The 24,148-nt window shown below is 37.9% G+C and overlaps 8 protein-coding genes and 1 long non-coding RNA gene across 11 annotated transcripts; 4 read left to right on the top strand and 5 right to left on the bottom strand.

Moving 5' to 3' along the window:
- Nucleotides 1-204: 204 nt before the first annotated feature.
- On the top strand, nt 205-3,419 carry AT1G51570 (Calcium-dependent lipid-binding (CaLB domain) plant phosphoribosyltransferase family protein). The gene has a single exon (NM_104035.4). The coding sequence runs from the start codon at nt 892-894 to the stop codon at nt 3,220-3,222; it is 2,331 nt and encodes a 776-aa protein (NP_175568.1). The 5' UTR covers nt 205-891; the 3' UTR covers nt 3,223-3,419.
- A 122-nt stretch (nt 3,420-3,541) lies between these two features.
- Nucleotides 3,542-5,974, top strand: AT1G51560 (Pyridoxamine 5'-phosphate oxidase family protein). Its single transcript, NM_104034.5, has 9 exons — nt 3,542-3,993; nt 4,133-4,330; nt 4,435-4,537; nt 4,619-4,698; nt 4,785-4,862; nt 4,965-5,056; nt 5,136-5,247; nt 5,340-5,465; nt 5,564-5,974. The coding sequence occupies exons 1-9, from the start codon at nt 3,721-3,723 to the stop codon at nt 5,678-5,680; spliced, it is 1,179 nt and encodes a 392-aa protein (NP_175567.1). The 5' UTR covers nt 3,542-3,720; the 3' UTR covers nt 5,681-5,974.
- Nucleotides 5,975-6,197: 223 nt separating this feature from the next.
- Nucleotides 6,198-8,548, top strand: AT1G51550 (Kelch repeat-containing F-box family protein). The gene is made up of 3 exons (NM_104033.6): nt 6,198-6,721; nt 6,931-8,371; nt 8,445-8,548. Exons 1-2 carry the CDS (start codon nt 6,289-6,291, stop codon nt 7,932-7,934), a joined length of 1,437 nt encoding a protein of 478 aa, NP_564592.1. The 5' UTR covers nt 6,198-6,288; the 3' UTR covers nt 7,935-8,371; nt 8,445-8,548.
- Nucleotides 7,010-7,899, bottom strand: AT1G07753. Its single transcript, NR_139304.1, has 2 exons — nt 7,763-7,899; nt 7,010-7,656 (listed from the first exon to the last, which is right to left on the bottom strand). It is a non-coding gene; the product is annotated as an other RNA (long non-coding RNA).
- AT1G51540 (Galactose oxidase/kelch repeat superfamily protein) lies at nt 8,046-10,023 on the bottom strand. Its single transcript, NM_104032.5, has 6 exons — nt 9,705-10,023; nt 9,153-9,571; nt 8,913-9,083; nt 8,722-8,827; nt 8,442-8,648; nt 8,046-8,369 (listed from the first exon to the last, which is right to left on the bottom strand). The coding sequence occupies exons 1-6, from the start codon at nt 9,876-9,878 to the stop codon at nt 8,199-8,201; spliced, it is 1,248 nt and encodes a 415-aa protein (NP_175565.2). The 5' UTR covers nt 9,879-10,023; the 3' UTR covers nt 8,046-8,198.
- Nucleotides 10,024-10,186: 163 nt separating this feature from the next.
- On the bottom strand, nt 10,187-12,495 carry AT1G51538 (Aminotransferase-like, plant mobile domain family protein). Its single transcript, NM_001084227.2, has one exon. The coding sequence runs from the start codon at nt 12,395-12,397 to the stop codon at nt 10,307-10,309; it is 2,091 nt and encodes a 696-aa protein (NP_001077696.1). The 5' UTR covers nt 12,398-12,495; the 3' UTR covers nt 10,187-10,306.
- Nucleotides 12,496-13,422: 927 nt separating this feature from the next.
- On the bottom strand, nt 13,423-15,726 carry AT1G51530 (RNA-binding (RRM/RBD/RNP motifs) family protein; the record flags this gene model as incomplete). Of its 2 annotated transcripts, NM_001198268.1 has the most annotated exons (9): nt 13,423-13,557; nt 13,656-13,719; nt 13,803-14,009; nt 14,109-14,190; nt 14,326-14,467; nt 14,552-14,587; nt 14,889-14,999; nt 15,213-15,499; nt 15,574-15,726. In NM_001198268.1, 9 exons carry the CDS (start codon nt 15,724-15,726, stop codon nt 13,428-13,430), a joined length of 1,212 nt encoding a protein of 403 aa, NP_001185197.1. The 2 variants fall into 2 exon arrangements, with proteins under 2 accessions (NP_001185197.1, NP_175564.1); NM_104031.1 differs by lacking the exon at nt 14,552-14,587 and having other exon boundaries at nt 13,428-13,557.
- A 205-nt stretch (nt 15,727-15,931) lies between these two features.
- On the bottom strand, nt 15,932-18,893 carry AT1G51520 (RNA-binding (RRM/RBD/RNP motifs) family protein). 2 transcript variants are annotated; one of them, NM_179461.1, is made up of 10 exons: nt 18,076-18,893; nt 17,730-17,876; nt 17,428-17,607; nt 17,238-17,341; nt 17,065-17,144; nt 16,890-16,986; nt 16,718-16,802; nt 16,481-16,619; nt 16,371-16,400; nt 15,993-16,283 (listed from the first exon to the last, which is right to left on the bottom strand). In NM_179461.1, exons 1-8 carry the CDS (start codon nt 18,789-18,791, stop codon nt 16,487-16,489), a joined length of 1,542 nt encoding a protein of 513 aa, NP_849792.1. In that variant the 5' UTR covers nt 18,792-18,893; the 3' UTR covers nt 15,993-16,283; nt 16,371-16,400; nt 16,481-16,486. The 2 variants fall into 2 exon arrangements, with proteins under 2 accessions (NP_175563.1, NP_849792.1); NM_104030.3 differs by having other exon boundaries at nt 15,932-16,283; nt 16,890-17,144.
- A 1,753-nt stretch (nt 18,894-20,646) lies between these two features.
- Nucleotides 20,647-22,789, top strand: Y14 (RNA-binding (RRM/RBD/RNP motifs) family protein). Its single transcript, NM_104029.4, has 4 exons — nt 20,647-21,097; nt 21,411-21,547; nt 22,057-22,211; nt 22,463-22,789. The coding sequence occupies exons 1-4, from the start codon at nt 20,827-20,829 to the stop codon at nt 22,506-22,508; spliced, it is 609 nt and encodes a 202-aa protein (NP_564591.1). The 5' UTR covers nt 20,647-20,826; the 3' UTR covers nt 22,509-22,789.
- The last annotated feature ends 1,359 nt before the right edge of the window (nt 22,790-24,148 follow it).

Genomic DNA, 24,148 nt, shown 5'->3' with positions numbered 1-24,148 from the left:
TTTAACTCAAAGGCTCTTAAATGTTTTAAAATCTGTTTTATAAAATACCACTAAACTATGTTTTTTCTCTTTTCCAAAAATATTTTAATGAGTTTATTTTTTCGAAAATACTACAACAAAAATTTTGTTCCAAATTTATTACAAACACCAAAATTAATTTTTCAAGGTTTATAATTTAAACTTTTGAGTTTAGAATTTGTTGTTAGGATTTAGAGTTTATTTTTACGGTTTAGGATTTAGTTTTGAAAGTTTAAAATCTAGTTTTTGTTTTGTGGTATGTTTTGAGAAAAAAACTAGTGACAGTATTTGTGGAACAATAATACTCAATTTAGGTATTTTTGAGAATTGCCATAGTATGTGAGACTTTTGAGTATTATTTGAAATAAAAGTTCTATTCATATTTTCGTACTTAAAAAAGGAGAGAAAGAAATAAAAATTTATATTGTGTAGTCCTTTTCAAATCAAATTTCATGATTATGAAGAAAATGTTTTTCACTTATTGGCCTTTTTTTTTTTCTTTCTGCCAACTCATAAAATCATTTTGAATTTAAAACAAAAATCGAAAAGAGCAAAAAAAAAAAAAGCAAAAGGAAGAAGAAGACAAGAAAACCTTCACCACTCTACTTCAATGTGTTTTACTTTTCTCTCACTACAGTCCTTTCTCTCTATCTCTTTCTAAAACTCTCTCAATGCTTATCTTCTGATTTTACGAGGAAGAAGAAGAAAGGATTCTTCTTTACTTCTTTCTTTTTTTGGGGGTTTAATGTTAAGCAGATTCTGAGATTTCTGGTGTAAATCGTTTTCTGGGGTTGTTTGTTTGTTTTGAAGATCTAACTTATAGATCTAGTGTTTCTGAAAGAAGAAAAAATCCAAACTTTACTAGTTTCAAAGATGCAGAGACCACCTCCTGAAGATTTCTCCTTAAAGGAGACAAAACCTCATCTCGGTGGAGGCAAAGTCACCGGAGATAAGCTCACAACCACATATGACCTCGTCGAGCAAATGCAGTATCTCTATGTTCGTGTCGTAAAGGCTAAAGAATTACCAGGTAAAGACTTAACTGGTAGTTGTGACCCTTACGTTGAAGTTAAGCTTGGTAACTACAGAGGAACCACTAGACATTTCGAGAAGAAATCTAATCCTGAGTGGAACCAAGTTTTCGCCTTTTCTAAAGATAGGGTACAAGCTTCTTATCTTGAAGCTACTGTCAAGGATAAAGATTTAGTTAAAGATGATTTGATTGGTCGTGTTGTGTTTGATTTGAATGAGATACCTAAGAGAGTTCCTCCTGATAGTCCTTTAGCTCCACAATGGTATAGATTAGAAGATGGGAAAGGCCAAAAAGTTAAAGGAGAGCTTATGTTAGCTGTTTGGTTTGGTACTCAAGCTGATGAAGCTTTTCCTGAAGCTTGGCACTCTGATGCTGCAACTGTTAGTGGAACTGATGCTTTAGCTAACATCAGATCTAAGGTTTATCTCTCTCCTAAGCTTTGGTATCTTAGGGTTAATGTCATTGAAGCTCAGGATTTGATACCGAGCGATAAAGGGAGATATCCTGAAGTCTTTGTGAAAGTGATAATGGGAAATCAGGCATTGAGGACTAGAGTGTCACAAAGCAGGAGTATTAATCCGATGTGGAATGAGGATTTGATGTTTGTTGTAGCTGAGCCGTTTGAAGAGCCTTTGATTCTAAGTGTGGAAGATAGAGTTGCGCCGAATAAAGATGAAGTCTTGGGGAGATGCGCGGTTCCGTTGCAGTATTTGGACAAAAGGTTTGACTATAGACCGGTGAACAGCAGGTGGTTTAACCTTGAGAAGCATGTTATAATGGAAGGAGGAGAGAAGAAAGAGATCAAATTCGCCAGCAAGATCCACATGAGGATTTGTTTGGAAGGAGGGTATCATGTGCTTGATGAGTCTACACATTACAGTAGTGACCTAAGACCAACTGCAAAGCAACTGTGGAAGCCTAACATCGGTGTGCTTGAGCTAGGGGTCTTAAATGCGACCGGTTTAATGCCCATGAAAGCTAAAGAAGGTGGTAGGGGAACCACGGACGCGTATTGTGTGGCAAAGTATGGGCAGAAATGGATCAGAACTCGGACAATTATTGACAGCTTTACCCCAAGATGGAACGAGCAATATACTTGGGAGGTTTTTGATCCGTGTACTGTAGTTACAGTTGGTGTGTTCGATAACTGCCATCTACACGGTGGTGACAAAAACAACGGAGGAGGAAAAGATTCAAGAATTGGAAAGGTGAGGATAAGGCTCTCTACTCTCGAGGCTGATCGAGTCTACACACATTCATATCCTCTTTTGGTGCTACATCCTAGTGGAGTCAAGAAAATGGGAGAGATTCACTTAGCGGTGAGGTTTACTTGCTCTTCATTGCTCAACATGATGTATATGTATTCTATGCCTCTCTTACCTAAGATGCACTACCTCCATCCCCTCACGGTTAGCCAGCTCGATAACTTAAGGCATCAAGCAACTCAGATTGTGTCGACAAGGCTAACACGAGCAGAGCCGCCTTTGAGGAAAGAAGTTGTTGAGTATATGCTTGATGTGGGATCTCACATGTGGAGTATGCGTAGAAGCAAGGCGAATTTCTTCAGGATAATGGGAGTCTTGAGTGGGATAATCGCTGTAGGGAAATGGTTTGAACAGATCTGCGTATGGAAAAATCCGATAACAACGGTTTTAATCCACATTCTCTTCATTATCCTTGTTATCTACCCCGAGCTCATCTTGCCCACCATTTTCCTCTACCTCTTCTTGATTGGAGTTTGGTACTATCGCTGGAGGCCGAGACATCCTCCACACATGGACACACGTCTCTCACACGCTGACTCAGCACACCCTGATGAGCTCGACGAGGAGTTTGACACTTTCCCTACTTCCCGACCATCAGACATCGTCAGGATGAGATATGACCGACTCAGAAGCATTGCTGGTAGGATTCAAACAGTTGTTGGTGATCTTGCAACTCAAGGAGAGAGATTTCAGTCGTTGCTAAGCTGGCGTGACCCGCGTGCCACTGCTCTCTTCGTCTTGTTCTGTCTGATAGCTGCAGTGATTTTATATATAACTCCCTTCCAGGTTGTGGCTTTTGCCATTGGCTTGTATGTGCTTAGACACCCGAGGCTCAGGTACAAGCTCCCATCAGTTCCACTTAACTTCTTCAGGAGGCTTCCAGCAAGAACTGATTGCATGCTCTGAGTTACTTAAGATTTCTCCATTTCAAGAAAGACTCCTCTGTTCTAGTTTGTTATCGTTTTGAAGTCCTTACCTCTTCTTTGTGATGTTGGATGATCATGTTTTTTTCTGTTTGACATTATTTATGTTTATGTCCTTTTGAAAACTTTCTTTGGAAAGTGGTAACTAGTAAGATAAGTTTGTGTTTTTGGATTCTCTTCTGTTTAGCCTCTCTCTCTCTCTCTCTCTCTTTAAGTCGAGGAGATGCCAAGAGGAAGAAGATAAATGCGGAAAGTATATTTTATAATGTAACCAAAATTTCAGTAAACCGTACCAAACCAACTTAACTTCGGTTTAGTGTACGTAGTGGCTAAATTTCTCGAACCAAACCGAAAAACCAATTGTTCAAGCCTATTGAAAATCATTCAGACAATTTTTGCAGGGGAATCTAATAAAGTTGGGATTTTTTTTTTGGTTTTAAAAAGAAAGTTGGGATTTTTGAAGCGATCTTGTTTCTCTACCATGGATGCTGCTATCTTTACTTCCGTATACGTTTGCAATATACCAAAGACGAAGAAGGCTTTCTTCAACCCGAATCCGCCTGCTCTATCTTCGTCTTCTTGTTGGCTCTGCAATTCGCAAGCCAAGCAAATCATAAAACTGAGAATCAGGGAAGGCTCGAATCAGGGGCTTCTTCGTGTACATGCTCTGTTTAACAACGAGGAGGCATCAAGTGAAAGTGAAGATAAGAATGGGTTTGGTTTGCTACCTGCGGATATTTTCTCTTTGCCTCAGGTAAATGAGGTTATTAAGTTGCTCTTTTCTAATTTATATGTGGGTTTATGGTGTTGTATGCAAATTAAGAGCTTTCAATTGATGAAGAAAGCTTGAACTTGTGCATAAGATTGATATGGTTCATTATTTGTTTGTGAAGGAGAAGTTTGGAAGTAATGTAAGTGGTGAAAAGGATAGTGAAAATATAATTGATGTAGAGACATCTCTTGCGGTTCCTCATGGTGGAGGAACTCGAGCTGGGCTCTTTAGAACTCCGATTTCTGGTGGTGTTCAAAGCGCAACCTCTGCTCACGGTTTACCTCGACCTGCTTTAGCTGTTAGGAACTTGATGGAGCAGGTAAAACAATCATTTCCATTTGTTCTCATTTATGTTCTCGATGAGGAAAGATGTTAAGTTTCTGAAATATTTTAGTTCTTGGTGTTACTGGTTATGGTTTCAAGGCCAGGTTTGCTCATCTATGCACTGTGATGTCTAAAATGCACCATCGTAGAGAAGGGTACCCATTTGGATCGTTGGTAGATTTTGCACCTGATCCGATGGGGCGTAAGTCTTTCCCTTGACTATGTCTCTTTGTATGTTTAGTTTATGTGTTTGACGGTGGCTTCTTCTTCTTTGTGTTTCTAGACCCAATATTTTCATTTTCACCGTTGGCTATTCACACTCGGAATATCTTAGCTGAACCTAGATGCACCCTCGTTGTTCAGGTACAACATTATCAATCGTGCTTAAACTATACAAACATATTGGTGTTTACTCCCTTTTTTGTTCTCTGTGAATTTGGTATTTTCAGATACCAGGATGGAGTTGCTTATCGAATGCAAGAGTAACATTATTCGGCGATGTCTACCCATTGCCAGAAGAGCAGCAAGTGAGTGTCAATATGGAACAACACAGAATGAGTAATACATGACCTGTTCAACACTGTTATTCCTGTTTCTAGTTCATTGGTTCTCTTGTTCTGGATTTCTAGGAATGGGCCCATAAGCAGTATATGTTGAAGCATCACCAAGGACCTTCCCAACAATGGGGAAACTTTCACTATTTTAGAATGCAGAACATAAGGTTTTTGTGTTCTTCTTGAATTTCAGCCATTCCATAGTGTACTTATCAGAAAATAATACCAAGCTTGATTTTTTCTCAGTGATATATATTTCATTGGAGGTTTTGGCACTGTCGCGTGGATCAATGTCAATGAGTACGAGACTCTTCAGCCAGATAAGATAGCTGTTGATGGAGGTGAGCAAAATCTGAAGGTGAGTTTTCTTTTCCTGAAACCCTTTAAATGATTGACGAGCCTGCTCAGTGATTCTATGTGGAGTTGTAATTTCATACTAAATTATGATAGGAACTTAATGCAATCTTCTCAAAGCCACTTAGAGAGTTATTGTCTAGTGAAGCCGAGCTAGACGATGCTGCTATCATTTCTATAGATAGCAAAGGGATTGATATAAGGGTTCGTCAAGGTGCTCAGGTAATAAATCTGTAACAACCTAAGAACATTTCTACTACTATTCTGAAACAGAAGCTCTCTCTGAGTTTGTTTGTGTGTTCAATATGTGATTTGTGCAGTTTAAGATACAAAGGCTAGCCTTTGAGGAAAGTCATGGTGTTGAGACTTTAGAAGAAGCCAAATCTGCACTGTGGAAAGTGATAGAGAAGGGCAAGTTGCACAATTTGCAGAAATGACCCAAACGTTTCATGGATTTGTGGAAATGACACAAAGCTTTGATGAAGAGAGCACCATGCAAAATCTCAATTTAGCTTTCTCGTTGATTAAATGGAATATAGACTAGTAGACTGTGATAAGAAGTATGTAATGAGATAATGGAAAAAATGTATTTTCATCACGAGAAGAAAATGCAGTTATTGAAGTGTAGGGCTAGAAACAAAGGCTCTCAAAAATATGGGGGTTGGTTTCAAAGTTTCGAAAAGTTTTGTGATTTGTGAAATAGTTGGATAAATATGCAATTTATTTTATTATCAGGCTCGAAACAGAAGTTCTCATAAATATCGGGGCGTTAAATTTCGTGAAAGGTGACAATAGTGCAATTTATTGAAACATAGGGGTCGAAAAAGGAGATTCTCAAAACTATCGGGTCATTTCCAAAGTTCCAAAAAGTTTGAAATTTTGTGCGGGCATTTTTTATCCGAAGATGCAAAGGAAAAAAACAAAAAAGGAAGGATTTTTATTTTTTTACCGTGATAGTAACGAACGAGACAGTGACGAGACAACAATCATCATTCCCAATAATTCTTCTCACCAAGAATCTAAAATCCTTCTCCGATTTCCTCTCATGGCGGCGGAATCAACCAGAAACTCTTCTCCGCCGTCTACTTCTCAGTCTTCAAGCCCTATAATCAATTTACCCGATGACCATCTCTTAACCATCTTGCTTCTTCTTCCCGTAGATTCAATCCTCTCCTTCTCAATGACCTGCAAGCGATACAAGTCTCTAGCTTGCTCCGACAGTCTCTGGGAAGCTCTGTGTGAACGAGAATGGGGACCAACATCTGTAGATGCTTTAAAGTTGTCATCTTTACGAGATGGGTTTTCATGGATGTTGATGTTTCAGCGAGTTTATAAGATGGATTCTGTTTGCTGTCACAAGATCTCAGACCCAGATGATGATGATGAAGAATCTTCTTCGTTTCCGATCCCTAGAGCTTCTCATTCTCTCAACTTCGTTAATGATCATCTTGTTCTCTTTGGTGGTGGTTGTCAAGGAGGTTAGCTTTGCTTTAGCTATATCATCTTTCTCAATTCTTACCTTGTTGAAAGCAGATTGATTTTCGATATTATCGACTCGAGTTTCTCGGTTACTTTTCGGTTAGCTAGATGAGTGTGTCAAGCACACGACAATGATGCTAGTTGGATTATTAGGGAATTACTTCATTAAATTTGAGATCTTTGTGTATATTGCTTTGTTAATTTTCAGGACGCCATCTTGATGATACATGGACATCATATGTTGATAAGAGCAATCAAAGCATATTGAAATGGAAGAAAGTTAAATCAGGGACTCCAAGTGGGAGATTCGGACACACCTGCATCGTTATAGGCGAGTATCTACTCTTATTTGGAGGTATAAATGACCGTGGAGAGAGGCTAAATGACACATGGATTGGTCAAGTCTTTTGCCACGAGGGACTCTCTTGGAAACTCCTCAATGTTGGGTCTTTGCAGCGGCCTCGTCCTCCTCCTCGTGGTGCTCATTCCGCCTGTTGTATTGCTGAGAAGAAGATGGTTGTACATGGAGGAATCGGGCTGAATGGAGTCAGGCTTGGAGATACATGGATTCTTGAACTTTCTGAAGATTTCAGCTCTGGGACATGGCACATGGTGGAGTCTCCACAATTACCGCCACCGCGCTCAGGGCATACTTTGACCTGCATTAGAGAAAACCAAGTGGTTCTATTTGGAGGCAGAGGATTAGGATATGATGTGCTTGATGATGTTTGGATCTTGGATATTCAAGAACCGTGTGAAGAAAAATGGATACAGATATTCTACGATTTCCAGGATGTTCCCGAATACGCATCGTTGCCTCGGGTTGGTCACTCGGCGACTCTTGTATTGGGAGGTCGAATCTTGATTTATGGCGGTGAAGATTCTTATAGGCATAGGAAAGATGATTTCTGGGTGTTGGATGTTAAAACCATTCCTTCATCAGGTTTGAAACCACAAGGGCTTAGCTTAAACGGATCATCAGTGTGGAAAAAGCTTGATCGAATCTCATATGGACCAAAAAGTCGGTCTTTTCACCGTGCCTGCGCTGATTGTTCAGGGAGATTTTTATATGTGTTTGGCGGAATGGTTGATGGTCTTCTTCAGCCTGCAGCATCGTCTGGTCTAAGGTTTGATGGAGAGCTTTTCATGGTGGAGCTTGTTCTTGGCTTCTCTGACCTAGACCATCAACAAAGACCCGGAAAAAGCATGTAATAGTGGTGGTTCCTTCTTTTGTAAATTAGCAGATTTTGTTTAAAAGCATATCGAGAAACCAGAAATGGAACCCACATGATCAAATCTCTGATTACAGAGGAACACAAAAGATGTGTTGAAACTGGAACTTTCTTATAGATTCTGATTCAGTTTACAATATACAAAATTCCATGACAGTGGATGTAAATATGTAATGTAAGGACTTGTTTGAATTAGATACAAAGAATGCAGAATTTTGTGCTATGAAAAACAAACTTGCTTGCCTCATGGGTTGAGTATCAATTTGGTTCTCCACATCTCTGCCATGACCTTCCTCGGGGCGGGATCATCTGGACCTTTGTCTCTTTGTCCTGAGGTGAAGTATAACTGTCCATCCCAATACCCAGCCAGCGTTGTCTTCACACGGTATGGTAATTTCCCAATCACATACCATTTCTGTAGAGGAAAGGCAAAATCATTAGCTTTGTCTCTTGGACAGGTTTGAGTAAGAAGGCTTTAGGATTTTACCAGTGTATTTAAGTTGAACTGGAAGATTTCACCAACGAGAACCATCTTTTTGGTTTCAGGATGTTTCTCTGTTGTGCCTCCAACGATTACAATGGAGTTATTAACGACTTTCCAAGCAAATTCGATATGGGAGTCCGGTTTTGGCATCGGCGGCATAACTTTCCATTTCATTTCCTCATCCAACATGTAGACATCACTGAATACCACCTGAACCAAACTTAAAGAACTTAGTTAACAGAATAATAGCTTAATTTGCTTGGCTAAGACATTAATCCAGTACCTCCATACGGCGTGAGCATTTGAAGATTGGAGATCCAGGTTTAGCCATGAAATCACCTTCTTGACCACCAATTACAAATAGTCGGTCATCAACTACTACACATGCCCTACAATGGCACACAGAACACGATGCTATTTCGTCAAATGTTTTATCCATAATAGTTGGTCTAAAGATCATTGTAAGATAATAACCTGTGAGGTCCTCCACGAGGGATCGGGATTTCACTTCTCCACTCATTTTCCAAAGATTTGCCATCTTTCACTGCGATGCTCCAATGTTCAAGTCCTGGTGTAAATCGATTCTCTTTGCTTCCACCCATCACATGAAGTCTTCCTCTCCAAAGCTGAGTAGCTGGTGCATACCTGAATGTTAAACTTGTCAACATTGACCATCATCGAAAGAGAAACACAGAGCATAATATAATCCAATACCTAGGAACTGGTAAAGGAACAAAGTCCTTCCATGTATTTGTATCAGTATCAAGCACAAATGTTTTAGCTGTAGGACCTCTGCATTGTGGACCAAACTGACCAGTAACAATATAAATGTATCGCCCATCCGTTACCATCCCTAAATGAGAATGCGCCATATCTTTTGGCATATTGAATCTTCCTCCCCACGAGTTATCAGTGAAATTGTAGATATCGACATGTGAATGCACAAGATCAATGGTTCCATATCCAGCAAATACATAAAGAAGATCCCTAATCTGAATTGCAGCTCCGTCTAGACGAGGTACAGGTGAAGCTGCCATCTTCTCCCATTTCAATTCAGGAGCAGGCAAATCTTGAAACGTATTAGACAGTTTCCTTTCCTTCACACTATCCTTCTTCTTCTTTGTATCTTTCTCCTAAAACCAGTAAAATATAGCAACTTAACACTCAAGCAATTGAAACTAGGTATAACATTGAAGTAAAAATCATCTTTTGAAGCTAAATTCAGATGTTGAGATCTAATTATATCAATAACAGATCACAATTCACCTGGCCAGGAACGATTACGGTGGTAAGTGAAGAAGGTAGAGATAATCCGGCGGAGATTGCGGCGGAGGAGAATCGATGAGAAGTAGCCCAGAGAAAGTCGGCAATGAGTCCGGTTGCTAGAAGCGCGATGCAAGAAACCAACACTACCTTCCCGTACTTCTGCTTCCTTACCATATCTATCTTTGTTCTGTCTCTTCTACCTTGACATAACCCTTTTTAGGGTTTCACGAATTTCAGATAAATTTGAAACCTTTTGGTGTTTTTCTGACGAGCTTGATGAAGAATTCAAGCACATAACAATGTCAGATCTTGATCTCCGAGATACTGCTTCACCGTCAGAGAAACCAATAAAAACCAAATTAATTAAATCGAACCAAACCATAAATTAAGTGGTCCACCCAAACCAAACCAAACCAACACATATAATAAACCAAAATTGACCGATTCAAACACATTTCTCTACGCAACAATACATAATAAGCCTTGTGTCTGATAAGTTCTCCACATAGATTACTAATTGTGACATTGTTGTGTTTGTTTCCTTAAGAGATCCTCTTGAAAAATTTCTGATCATTAATAGTTAAGACACAATTTGTTAATACTTAAGCAGAAACTCTATGATTGGTCTGGTTGCCTCTGGTTTTCCATTTTCTAATCATTGTCAAACTCTTCTCAACCTCCATAACACGTGTCTCCAGCTTCAATGCTATCTCCTCTATAGCAAGCTTTCTCTGTTTCAATCTTTCATCAATATCTTCTTCTTTCTCAGCTTCACTGCACAAATTCTCATTGCTTCTTTGCTTTTCTTCATCTTCATGGACCAACTCTTCTTTCTTGCTTCTATCTACATGAAGCTCATCATCACACGTTTGCCTTGTCTCTGATGGTGACACAGAAATGTCAATTATACCTCCATTAGAATCAACAAGAGGATCTGAAGAGTTGTTTTCGTTAGATGGTCTTTGAACCATACTACTCTTCTTTCCTTTGCTTCCACATTCATCATTCCTTCTAGATTTGATCATCTGAGCGATGGTAACGTCATCATCTTTGTGATCCATAGAACTTACATCATCCTCACGAGCTCGCTTCCGTCCCTTGTTTTTCAAATGCTCACTTGTTCTCTTCATCACCTCCTTTTTAAACAACTGACTAAGTGGTAATTCTGTTGAAGCTGATGCACCACCATCACCAATCTTGTCTTTATTTATCTTGAATCGATGATTTTTAGCTAGCCTACGCGCCCTACATCTTTCGAGTTTCTTAAGAAAGCTCTCTCCAAAATTCTGAAGCACTTGACCCAAAGGCAGTAGCTCATCATCCTCATCATTATTATCATAATGATCAATTGTGTTACTTGCATCAAACGTTTCAGTTGATTCTGAAGAATCCAGAAAAAACTTTGAAATAGATTTCAACCACCAGTCACGATATCTTTCAGTAACAGAAGTCGTAGCGACACGAGAAGGTATGTAAAGCATTAAACCATCAAGAGACTTATTGTAACCATCCCATGCTTCTTTTTCTGTGAAGCTGCTATGATCAGTAACCAAACCAGGAAGATCTTGAGCCAGCCCGAACTGCATTGCCACTCGGTTTGGATAGTAATCCTCCACAATACCAACCCCAACAAGCTGAGAAACTCTCATACATCGAGCAAAGGAAACGAATCCATCATCAAGATTGTCATCAACAGTCATCCACATAGCTTCTTCAGGGTAAAACCGAGGAGGGTTCCAAATCTGTAAAGGTTTAGTGTAAGGACGCCAATCAAAATCAACAAGATTCAATCTCACATTCTTAGATGTTTGTGAGTGCCACCGAGATATCCTAGGTTCACCTTTTGGTATCACTCTAGCTTTTGGACTGGTACTCTTGAATCTCTCCCATGCCCAGAGTTGGACTAACTTAAACAGTGATTTCAGAGTGACATTTGGAGTGGACTTTTCTCTAGCAGACGCTTGAATTTGACCCAAATCTCTGTATAGTCTAGCTAGAACAGCAGGAGCAAAAGCAATCCTTTCGCCTCTAGCTAAACGAACAGCCATAGGGAGAACTTTTGTCGAAATAGAACGACGACACATATCCGGAAAAACGAACTGCGAAAGCCAAAATGCAAGAAAAGCTTCATGCTCCATTTGATCACCTCTACCCAAGAAGCTCGAAACCCATAAGTTTTGTCTCACTAGCCCATCCTGGCCTCTATTCTCCAATCTAGCTTTCTCCAGTTTCTCTACGGAATCTCTCATCTCTGAGCTTTCTAAAGGGGCAAAAACAGGAGAACCCTGAACAGAAAACCCTAAAAGCACAAGCACATCCTCAAGCGTTATCGTTGCTTCACCCCAAGGGAAGAGGAAAGATTTGGTTTCAGGACACCATTTCTCAACAAGAGCTAGAAGCAAAGACTGATTTTTACGGATTTTGTACATCGATGCCTTTATTGCCTCAAAAATCCCAGCTTTTCTCCAAATGGGTTCGTGCAAAGCTTCCATTTTTTTAGCCCATGATTTGAAATTGGGTTGTGCAGACCAAAACCCATTGAAAGAAATCCTAGAAAACGACTCATTTAGGTCTGATGAAGAAACAGAGAGACGGTGACGAGGAAGCTCTGCTACAGCACCATCAATGGAGGTTACATAGGGTTTTAGAAAATGGGTTTCAATCAAGCTACTCTCTTTACTTGAATCCATCATCAAGTAGCAGAAGATGAAAGCAAAAAGGAAAGCTTTTTGTATTTATTTCGAGATCTAGAAGATAAATTGGACAAGTTTTGTGTCTTTTCTTAACAAATGTCAAATCACAAAACTATGTTGCAGATACAGAGAAAGATAATGGCGCTGGAATGGAACAACTTCTTTATATGGTTACTCGAAAGAAATTAATAGTTAAAGGTATCATAATTAAACACGTTTAACCCCAATTGAGTAATCTAACCATGTCTTAACCGGTCAAATTAAAAGTAAACCGAAGAGAATAGCATTTGGGTGATTCGGTCCGGTTTATTCCATAACTTGGTTCAGTTGGACTCTAATAGTTTTCTCTATTCAGCTCTGTTTTAGTTCTGTTTCTTCAGTGTAAATACTATACTTTATTAAATTTAGGCTAGTCACACTTCAAATCAATGCGTTGAATAAGTGCACATTTACTTAAAGGTGAAACCTTTCACACAATTTTTGAGCACCAACGAAAAAAGCAAATGCATTTTATACAGTCATGGTAAGTAACAGATGCAGACTTTGTCCAAACAAACAGGACTTGGATCCGATAAGGTAAAAAGAATTTACCACAAGGAAACCTACTTATGAGTTTCAATTACTGTGTTGATCTGAGTATTCATATGTTGTAAAATCCTATTTTGTAGATGACATAATATCCTGAAACTGTTCTCTTTAACCTTCTCTTTGTGTTCCATGTTATGTACAACCTCTTTGCTTTTTCTATGTATAGACACTTTTCTTCTACTTCCTTCTTTTCTGCATATCAAAGATGAAACAAAACAAAAAAACGAAATGGAGTTAGAAAAGAAAGTAACTATTTTTGACAGGAGTTTCAGGTTGTTTTCATGTTCGAAATTGCTTACTTTTCATTTATACATTTATACACTTGTTTCTATCTGTCTATAGTGAGCCTGAAATTTTTTGGGTTAATGTTGTTGATGACTATTATGACTTATGAGATAAAAAAAAAAAAGTCTGATCTAGAGATATTTTGAACATACCCATACTAGGCTGATTGATCTAGTGAGGCCTTCTTAGTCTCCTCTATATCAGACTCGGTTTGACGGGTTTCGCCGGATTCTTTTGTGGAACCAAACGAACTATCAGGAAGAGTATTCTCCAGACTCTTCTCTTGCCTAGAGAAATGATAAATAAACTATTTGTTAGAACTAAAGTGGCATATTTCAGTAACAAGAAGAATTTAAAAAGCTTTGATTCTTATCACTCATTTTACCCTTGATGTTCTTCGTTGCTGGTTTCTACTTGTTCAAGATCTTTCTCACCTGTACCACTACCGCCTGACCAAAGGAAAACAAGAGAAGAAAAGAATGAATAAACACCAAGAAAAACAAAGCTTGAATGTAGAGAGCACAATAACAACCTTCCCTGACTTGAGATGGGAAATGAGCGTGAGAACCAATAGAAGGACTAGGCTGATGATGGTGAATAGATTTATTCTCCATGCCAGGCAATTGCAGATTCGATAACCTTCTTATTTGGTCTTCTACTTCTATGGCTTGTTGTGGATCAGCTTGCTCGGTGTTTCTTTGCAGCATCTCATGTGTCTCGTTTCGAAACCTCCTTGGTCCTGGTAACGAAAAGAGAATGAGGGAGTTACTATGTCAGTAAGAAAGGAACAACCACTCGGTTTTCTCAAGTCTCTTTTAATAAATTGAAACTAACCAACGCGACATCGCTCCTTTGGGTCCATTCCCGACAGAAAAAGGTTCTCTCCAACCAACACCTGCTGTAGTTGCTGCCGCTGTCACCTGCTATTGTTTAACCAAACTCTAATTAGAAACCAGACCCAAGAGACGCAAGGCAAAAAAAAACTGAGAAAAAGTCAAAAGAGGGATCTAGCATTACTTTGGAGGGATTGTTTCTTTCTTCTGTTATGGTCTAACGTTCACAGGTGATTCACCGATGAGATGAGGATTTTCTTGATCCAATATGGTTGTCACGGTTTCAGCATTAGCGAAAGAGACAAACCCATACACCTGTTCCTTCTGATTTGGAATCCTTACGCTTAGCACAGGTCCAAAATTGCTATACATTAACAAAAAACATGACTGTCAAAACAAACAACAGAGCCTTCCTCACATAAATAACACATATGCATAAATGTTTTACCCGAAATAAGTTGAGACGTGTTGATCAGTGAAGGAGCTTTCAGGTGGAAATGTCAAGAAAATCTAATGAGAGGCTGGTGGATATCTTCTTTCCTGCCTTCCTTGTACTCCGAATTGTCCAGATCCTTGTGTAAAAGAAGAATCACCATAAGCAAAACCAAGCCCCAGAGCTCAAAACTTCTTCTTTATACAGAAACACCAGAACAAACAAACACCAAGTTAAACAAATTGGCCTCAAGCTACAATGCTACTCTACATTTGTTGCGTAAAGTCTCTGCCTTTCTTTACTAGTAGCCAAACATATATCAAGAGAAATCAAACAAAAATCCCAATCTTACATGTTCGACATTCGAGAGCCAAAATCCCCCATGAACTGAGGAGCAATCATTCGTTGTTGCTCACTCGGCGACCCAAAACCACCTTCTATTCCAAATTGTCCTGATCCTTGTCTAAAAGAAGAATCACCATAAGCAAAACCAATCCCCAGAGTTCAAAACTTCTTCTTGATACAGAAACAACAGAATAAACAAACACCAAGTTAAACAAACTTGCCTCAAGCTACAATGCTACTACACTTGTTCTGTAAAGTCTTTGCGTTTCTTTACTAGTAACCAAACATATATCAAGAGAAAGCATCAAGCAAACATAAATTATAATCTTACATGTTCGACACTGGAGAGCCATGAGTAGCAATCATTCTTTGTTGCTGATTTGGAGATATTCTCTCACTGGGAGGACCAAAAACACTAGGAGGAAGAGCTAAACCGCCTGGTGGAAACTGATAATCGGGTACCCAAAATCTGGGAATTGGAAAATGGTTACTCCATTGTTGTTGTTGCGACGAACCGTCATGAAAGTTAGGGTAATATCCTAATGTATTCCCAGTTAACGAAGGATACAAAGGGTAAGGGTTTCTGGAGAAGTCCAAGAACTCATTTCTTGGGGAAGACTAAGACAATGAATGGTGATGGAGATTGAAGGGTCTCGAAAGACCCAAAGCGGATTTAGCTTTTTCACAGTGACCTTGTAATGCAATGCAGGGCAAAAAGCAAGTCGAATCAATTCAGTGTGTCCAAAGTCCTGAAACAGAATATAGCCAATGATTTTCAAAGCGTGCTCTGGTTCCAAAGTTAGGATCCTTTTAATGATAGTCGCAATTGCGTCGCCGGGTTGCATGGTGGCCGAAAAGTTTTTTATGTTTACCACAGAAGATGATCAAGAAGACGAATTACCAGAAAGAAACTAATCATTAAATTTCTCTGAGTTCTCTTAAATATACAACAGATTCTGGTTTAATCAGATTGATACAAATCTAACCATGCTTAACCGGGTCCGATCAAAAGTAAACCGAACAGAATCACAACATTTGGATGATTTCAGTCCGGTTTAGTTCAATTAAAATGTGCACCTTTAACTTAAAAGTATCAACCTGTCAAGAGAGCTTTAAGAAAAAACACATGCATTTCATACAACCATGGTAACTGTGTTGTATCCGATAAGGTAAAAAGAAATTACCAAAAAGAAACCTACTTGTGAGTTACAGTTACTGTGTTGATCTGTATTCATATGTTGCTGAGATTAGTGGTAAAATCCTATTATTGTAGATGATATTATAATCCTAAAACTGTTCTCTTTAACCTTCTCTCTTGTGTTCCATGTGACCTCTTAGCTTTTACTATATATAGACAATTCTTCTCTTCTACTTCATTCTTTTATCAGTCTTCTACACCTTTCTGCAATTAACAAAAAAACGAAATGGAGAGTTAGAAAACGTGACGGTTTTAGGAGTTTCAGGTTGATCCATGGCGGAAATTGTTTACCTTTTCATTCATACACATGCTTCTTTCTGCCTATATGGAGGCTGAAAAATCTTGAGTAAATGTTCTTGATGACTATTAGGAGGTAAAATGACTAGGGATTTTAAACATACCCATTGCTACGCTAACTGATTTGATGAGGCTTCCTTATTATTATGCTCGGTATCAGACTCGGTTTGGTAGGTTTCGCCAGATTTTTTTGGAGAACCAAACAAGCTATCAGGGAGAGTATTCTCCAGACTCGTCTCTTGCCTAGAGAAATAATTAGTTAACTGTCTGTAAGAACTAAAGTATCATATTTCAGTAACAAGAAGACTTAAAAAAGCCTTGATTCTTATCACTTCATTTACCCTTTGTAGAAACCGTTATTGTAACCACGTTCTTCGTTGCTGGTTGCTACTTGTTGAAGATCTTTCTCACTTCTATCACTGTCGCCTGACCAAAGGATAACAAAAGAGGAGAAGAATGAATAAAGACCGAGAAAAAGAAAGCTTAAAACGTAGAGAGCACAACAACAACAACCTTCCATGATTTCTTCGTTGTTGTTTCCTGATTGAAAGAGAAGACTATGATTGAATCGAGGTGGGAAATGAGAGGGAGAACCAATAGAAGGACTACGCTGGTGGTGATGGTGAATATATTTATTCTCCATGTCAGGTAGTTGCAGATTCAAGAACCTTCATCTTTGGAGTTCTACTTCTATGGCATGTTGTAAATCAGCTTGCTCGGTTTTTCTTCGCAACATCTCCTGTGTCTTCTTTGAAAACATCCTTGGTCCTGGTAACGAATATAGAATGAAGAGTTACTATCTCAGTAAGAAGGAAACAAGAAATTGTTTTTCTAAAGTCTCTTTAACAAATTGAAACCAACCTAAGCGACATTCATATAGTTCCCTCGAGTCCTTTCCAGACGGACTTGAAGAAGGTGAATAGTTCCCTCTCTCCAACAACTCGTGTAGTTGTTGCTGCTGCCTCCTGCTATTGTTTCACCAAACTATAATAAGAAAACGCCCAAGAGAAAGAAAAAAACATGATAAATAGTAACAAGGACCAAGCATTACTTTTGAAGGATTTTTCCTTTCTCCTTGTATGGTTTAACGAGCACACGTGAGTCACATATGAAATGAGGGTTTCCACGAGCTAATATGGTTCTCACAGTTTCAGCCTTAGCAAAAGTTACAAACCCATACATCCTTTGCTGCTGATATGGAATCCTCACATCATCCACAAGTCCAAAATCTCTACACATTAAAAAAAAACATGACAGTCAAAACAAAGAAACATGACTCCCTAATCCAAATGTACACCAAACAGAGTCCTTCCTTACATCTATAACCCGATTATATCACAACACATGATTTACCTGAAATAGGTTGAGACGTCTTCATCAGTGAAGGAGCTTTCAGATGGAAATGTCAAGTAAATCTGTTTAGAGACTGAATCCTCTCTTTCATGCCTTCCTTGACTAAAATAGTTACCACATTCTTCTCCAAAATGTCCTGATCCGTGTCTGCAAAGAAACAATCACCATGAGGAAAACCAAGCCTCAGAGCTCAAAACTTCTTGATACAACAAAACCAAGAGAACAAACCAAAACCATCTAAAAAAACTTGCCTCAAGCTAAAATGCTACTACTCTTGTTGTGTAAAGTTTAAGTCTTTCCTAACAGAACATACACAGAGAAAGAAAACAAAAAATCCCAAACTTACCTATGCAACATTGGAGAGCCACAAGCCGCCATAAACTGAGCAGCAACCATGCTCTTTTGCTGAGCTAACTTCATCCTCATCATCCCCTCAAGCATGTAATCCATCTCACTCGGCGATCCAAAGACACCAGAGGAACCAAAACCATCAACTAAACCGCCTTGTGGAAATTGATGACAACCATTTCCTCCTCCAAACCATGGTTCCTCTGACTCAAAACAAGCATCGTTAGCAGAGAAACTCCTCTTGTGAGAATTGGCAAATGGGTCCTCGTCGTTTGTGAACAGAAAGTTGTTACTGAATTGTTGTTGCTGCTGCTCATCGCCGGAAGAAGAGGCAAAAAGTGATGAACTTTCACGAAAAGGACTAGAATTGAAGTTAGGCTTATTATCTCTGAGTGTGTTCAAAGTTAACGAAGAAGACAAAGGGTTACTAGGGTTTCTCGAGAACTCTAAGAACCCATTTCTGGGAGAAGACGAGGACAATGACTGGCCATGGATATTGATGGGTCTCGAGAAACCGTTCGAGGAAAAACCTAAATCGACTTTAGCTTTCTGACAGAAAGTCTGTATGAGAGAGTCAGGACCAAAAGCAATTCGAATCAAATCTCTTTGTTCCATGTCTTGCAAGAGAAAATAGTCAATGACTCTGGAAGCGTTCTCAAGTTCGAAAGTTCTGATCTTTGAAAAGATTATTGAAGTTGGGTCGCCAGGATCCATGGCCGGAGAAGTTTTGTTTTTCCCCACAAGATGGTGAAGAAGACGAAGAGAAAAAAGGTGAAGGCTCTTTTTGGGTTTGCGTTAAATCATAAATGTATGTTTCTTTTAGAATTTTGTATGATTTTGTCTTTGTAAAAAGCATTTAGCAAAAAAAACAATTTTTTTTAAAAATCGAACCTTTTTTGTTTTTATTGTTCTTTGAAACTGTTATCGATTTTTAGGGATATTCAAGTTTCGTAAAGAGCGAGATTAGAATGGAAAGAAATCATATATATTGACCTGATTATTTTGGCAAATTAAGAGCATTAACAGATTTTAAAAAGATTGTAGTAACAGATTTTAGTAGGTATCAACACTATGTATTCCCTTTTTCATGGATAAAGTAGCTTTTTCAATACATTGTTTTCGTTTTTGTTTTTTTGTTTATTAGATTGATTTGTTAGAAGAACAATTTATATTTGCAGTAAAAGATTATTGGAGATAATTAAATTATTTAGTTAAAATAATTTATATAAAGTAATTTTTTAGTTAACTAAATTATTTGACCCCAAAAAAAAAAAGAAATTCTTGGTCTGCCACTTTCTATACTCTATACTAATAAAGATTTTAGTTTCTTCACCTATAGTAATGGGAATCACTTGGTTCCAACAAAATTGATAATTACAACTGTTTGGTGGATTTAATTTTTTTTTTCTCCCAAACTCTTTGGCGTTACAACCTGCAAGTAAAAGGGGAAAAATGAGGTCAAAAACTCTATCAAAAAACAAAACCAAATGAATAAGGGCCAGGCTTATCCCTGAACATAGCTAAGTGAAAACTAGCATTGTGATGTATAGATTATATAAATCTTAGGACCTGCCCGTAAAGAAAAAGTATACTCTATAAATATTAGGACCTGCCCGTAAAATATTTTTTGCCCTTAACTCTCATGACCGGGCCAGCTAAAGACAAACGGTCACTTGAACTGTGAAGTCTACTATTTTTAGTATAGGGCTCATCGACAACAATTACCCTATCCCATCCCATAAAACAAAATTTTGTCAGGCAGCTGTTCTTTTCCCCGTCACACCAAAACTCGCGCATGACATTAATTTTTCCTCAACACTGTAACGAGTGTACGGTCTTCGGTTACTTCATTTCCAAATCCTACCCGTTAAGATTATCTTTAGATATTATATCAACGGTCGATATAGCTTCTTTAAGGACACGTGTGTTGTTAAATAGTTGTCGTAAATTGACCAGAGTTTTGTACTACTTTAGTCAACAGAACCAGACAATAAATGTTTTCCAAATTAATGCTCTCCCCTCCTCTAAATGACGTAAGTAATTATTGGCGACGAACTAAGATTTGTTTTCTTTAAATGCTTTGCATCTCTCTATGTTTTCTTTCTTAGAATTTGGTCGAACATGTTGGACGAGATTTATTTGAGATTAGAGTGGGAATTAGAAAGCAATATTCGACTATAATGATTGTATGCAAACGGATAAAACAATGATGATCACCATCAAAGAGATGGACCAGTATCGACTGTAAAGTGTTAAATACCACAATATGATTGATAGTATCCTAATTATGAAGTGATACAATAATTTGACATCATGAATGCTTAAAAAGGTATGCCATGATTCACTCTCGACATATGAAATTCAGATAATGTAACATTAACAAGAGAAGTTTTCATCAAAGGCTTAAGCCTGTTTTGTAAGAAACCTAAAAAATCAAAGGCTTAGCTTACTCTGAAGCGTGAAAGAATAAATAAAAAAAGTAAGAGCCCAAAATAAGCCCACTAACATTGACGAGAGGAGTTTAATCAAAGCCTGTTTAAAAGGGAAAAGGAAAAACTAGCGTGAGAAAGAAATACAAGCGTAAAAGCCCAAAATAAGCCCACTTAAGGTCCAATATATTCCTATAAACAACACTGGCAGAGAAATATCTTGATAGAAGAAAGAGCTCCGTCCCCAAAAACAAAGGAAACAAAAAATCAGTCGGCGAAACGGGAAGAGATCTATCGGAAATCTTACGGCGGCGGAAGTCATGGCGAACATAGAATCAGAAGCAGTCGATTTCGAGCCAGAGGAGGATGACCTTATGGACGAAGAAGGTACAGCTATTGACGGAGCTGATGTTTCTCCACGCGCGGGACATCCGAGGCTTAAGTCGGCTATTGCCGGAGCTAATGGCGAATCAGCAAAGAAGACCAAAGGCCGTGGGTTTCGCGAGGAGAAAGATTCCGATCGTCAGCGTCGTCTTTCCTCACGCGATTTCGAATCACTTGGTTCAGATGGCCGTCCTGGTCCGCAGAGATGTAATTTCACTAAATCTCTTCCTCTTTCGCTGTTTTTAGTTAGGTTTTAGTGTTGGCATACTGATTCTTCGCGTTGTTGATTTATTTGTGGTAGTAATTTGTTCTAGGGTTTCTCATAACCCCTTGTGTTTGGGATTCAATTTGACCTAGAAGTTTTTTGAAAAAAATTAGATTGGTTTAGATTTAGTTTGTAACCATTATAAAAAATGTAATGGTTCTAGAGTCTGTGAAGATAGAACATAGTTTCTTTGAGGGTAATGAAGAATTGGGACTGTTTTGGATGAATTTGTTTGTTGTGTGTGTTTATGTGTAGCCGTTGAAGGATGGATTATCTTGGTCTCTGGAGTTCATGAGGAGACACAGGAGGAGGATATAACCAATGCTTTTGGTGATTTTGGGGAGATTAAGAATCTAAATCTCAATCTCGATCGCCGTAGTGGTTATGTCAAGGTATGGAGTTTTGCCTTTGTTTCTTAGTGGCTCTTGATGTCATTATGCCTTTTGGTTAGTTATTGTGAAGCTAATTTTTTTGCTTAGTTATGTTGATATCATTTTGCCTTTTGGTTTGTTATAGTGAAGCTTGATTTGTTGGATTGTTGTCATGATGTAATTTAGAGATGAATGCAATACTGTTTTGTCGTAGATGTTGACTTTACTCTTTGACATGCTTTGTGTTAATCAATGTAATACTGAATATCTGAAATTGAGAGCCAAAAATGATAAATTTATCTTTGCAATGTTACATTGCTTTTAAGAGGGAGATGTAATATTCTGTAAAGTGCAATGCTGTTCCCTAAGGACACTTCGTTTAAGTTACTTCAAAGTGTCAGAAATGACGGGTCGAATAAGATAAGCTGTCTTCTAGATGCGAGTTTAGGAATCAAATATTATTTTTCTTTAGTTTGCTTGAGTTCTCATGGAAGTGGAAGTAACACTTTGCTTTTGTTTTTTTTGATAAGGGATATGCTTTGATAGAATATGAGAAGAAGGAAGAAGCACAGAGCGCTATTTCAGCAATGAATGGTGCTGAGCTTCTAACACAGAATGTTAGCGTTGACTGGGCCTTCAGCAGCGGTCCCAGTGGTGGTGAATCTTACAGGAGAAAGAACTCGAGGTTTGTATCCTAATCTCTTTTCTGTTCCGCTACGACTTGTCTGATCTTGTGCCGATATGAAGTCAAGAGTGTCAAAAAGTATCAATTAAGATATAGACTTAGAAGTTTTAACAGTTGACAAGGTAGTATATTGTACTAAGCACCTACCAAACTTTACTGTCTTTATGCTAATGAATCGAAATCACTTGTGACTTGTCAAGTAGTTATACCTTTCTTTAAATCATCATCCATTGATCATTGGGGTTTTACAGGTATGGGAGGTCGCAACGTTCAAGAAGTCCGAGAAGACGTTACTGATTGTATGATTTGGTGGAGAGTTCTCCCCATATCTCTCTGTATTAGGGATTCCCTCTCTTATCTGTAAGGTACTGATGCAAGACGCTGAGTGTTGAACAAATTTTTTTCTGGGGTTTTTGTAGGGTTTGGCTGCTTTTGCATTGGTTTATCTCTTTATGCATTTGCATGGGATTGTTGCGTTTAAACACCATGAGATCTGTTTTAATGCTTTGTATTGGTAAAAGAAGAGAAACATTGGATGAGGAAGAATGTTTTAATTTTCATTCTCTTATTGATTCATATTTAGGTCAGACAGAATTTGAAAATCAAAGACCTTCCATTACACTAGAAAACCAAATATGATTATATAGAAAAAATCAAAGAATTTTCAACCAATGGCATTATTTCACACTGGTTTATTATTCTAGGCGTAACTATTGGTAACCTAAATATGTTAACAGAAATCATCAAATGACTATTAAATATTTTGGCTGAAATTTTCCAATCAATGGCAATATTCACATCGTTTGTTTTTATAGGCGTAACTATTCGTATCCTAAATATGTTAAAAGAAATCATCAAAGGTTTGATGATTTGAGATAGAGCATGTACTTTCTTGCTACTCACAGGTTGCATGATTTCATTTGTACGAATCAATCATCTATACTTTGTGCATTGAGCCAGTCCCACATTATGTTTATGTATCCATCTATTTTAAGGGCTCTCATATACTAACTTACAGCTGAAAAGTATAAATATGAAACAGTTGGAACAGTTATATAAGTTCTGCTTTTGTTGTCACCAACAAAAAAAATGATATGCTTTTACATGATTCCAACAAAAAAAAAACAGTTTTGTATTCTTGTTAATGATGGTGCCAAAGGCTTATAAGACCATACCTTAGATTCTGTTGAATTTAGAATCTGGGTTTCTATCTCTTTTCTGGAAATCTTGTTTCTTTTTGTTTTCTTTTTATACCAAAACTTTGTGAAATCTTAGGTACTTTTGTTTAGTATCAGTTTACTCGTTTAAAAAGAACCAATAAACCTACTAGATATAAATAGTAAGAAGTCTATAACTTAGGGTTGTGTTAAATACTAAACAATGCTTAAAAATGTGGTTAGACATAGCGCTATACTAAAGCTAAAAAGCTAAAGATAACCATAAAATCATGAAGATAATAAATGGACGGATAGACCAAAAAGAAATAATGAAGCATAATACAAAAAAAAAACTATATCGGTTCCAACTACCACACATTTAATTCCTTTCCCTTTTCATTTAACACCTGTGAAGACTCGTTGCGAGGGTTCTCTACCTCTTTATGTCATTCAAACTTATCAATTATCAAGTCTCTTGATTTTACATGTTCAACCAAACACGATTTTTCAAACTTAATTTTATATATCTTCTTCATTAATTATCGAATATCACTTCTCTTGCTTATAGTTACAAAAACTAATACAATGATAATTATATAATTCTATGTGTGAACAAAACGATAAATTTGTCAAAGTATCACTATCAATCCCTTGGAATTAGTAGACAACCAAATATGGATCCTTTAATTGATTTGTGATGTTTCTATTCATTTCGAACTAAATGAAAACATCTCATCGTAAATAATCACACTGTTAAATTTCATTTCACAAAAATATCAT

Source organism: Arabidopsis thaliana (genome assembly GCF_000001735.4).
Source record: "Arabidopsis thaliana chromosome 1 sequence".
Lineage (NCBI taxonomy): Eukaryota > Viridiplantae > Streptophyta > Magnoliopsida > Brassicales > Brassicaceae > Arabidopsis > Arabidopsis thaliana.
This window is presented reverse-complemented; position numbering and strand designations above follow the sequence as displayed.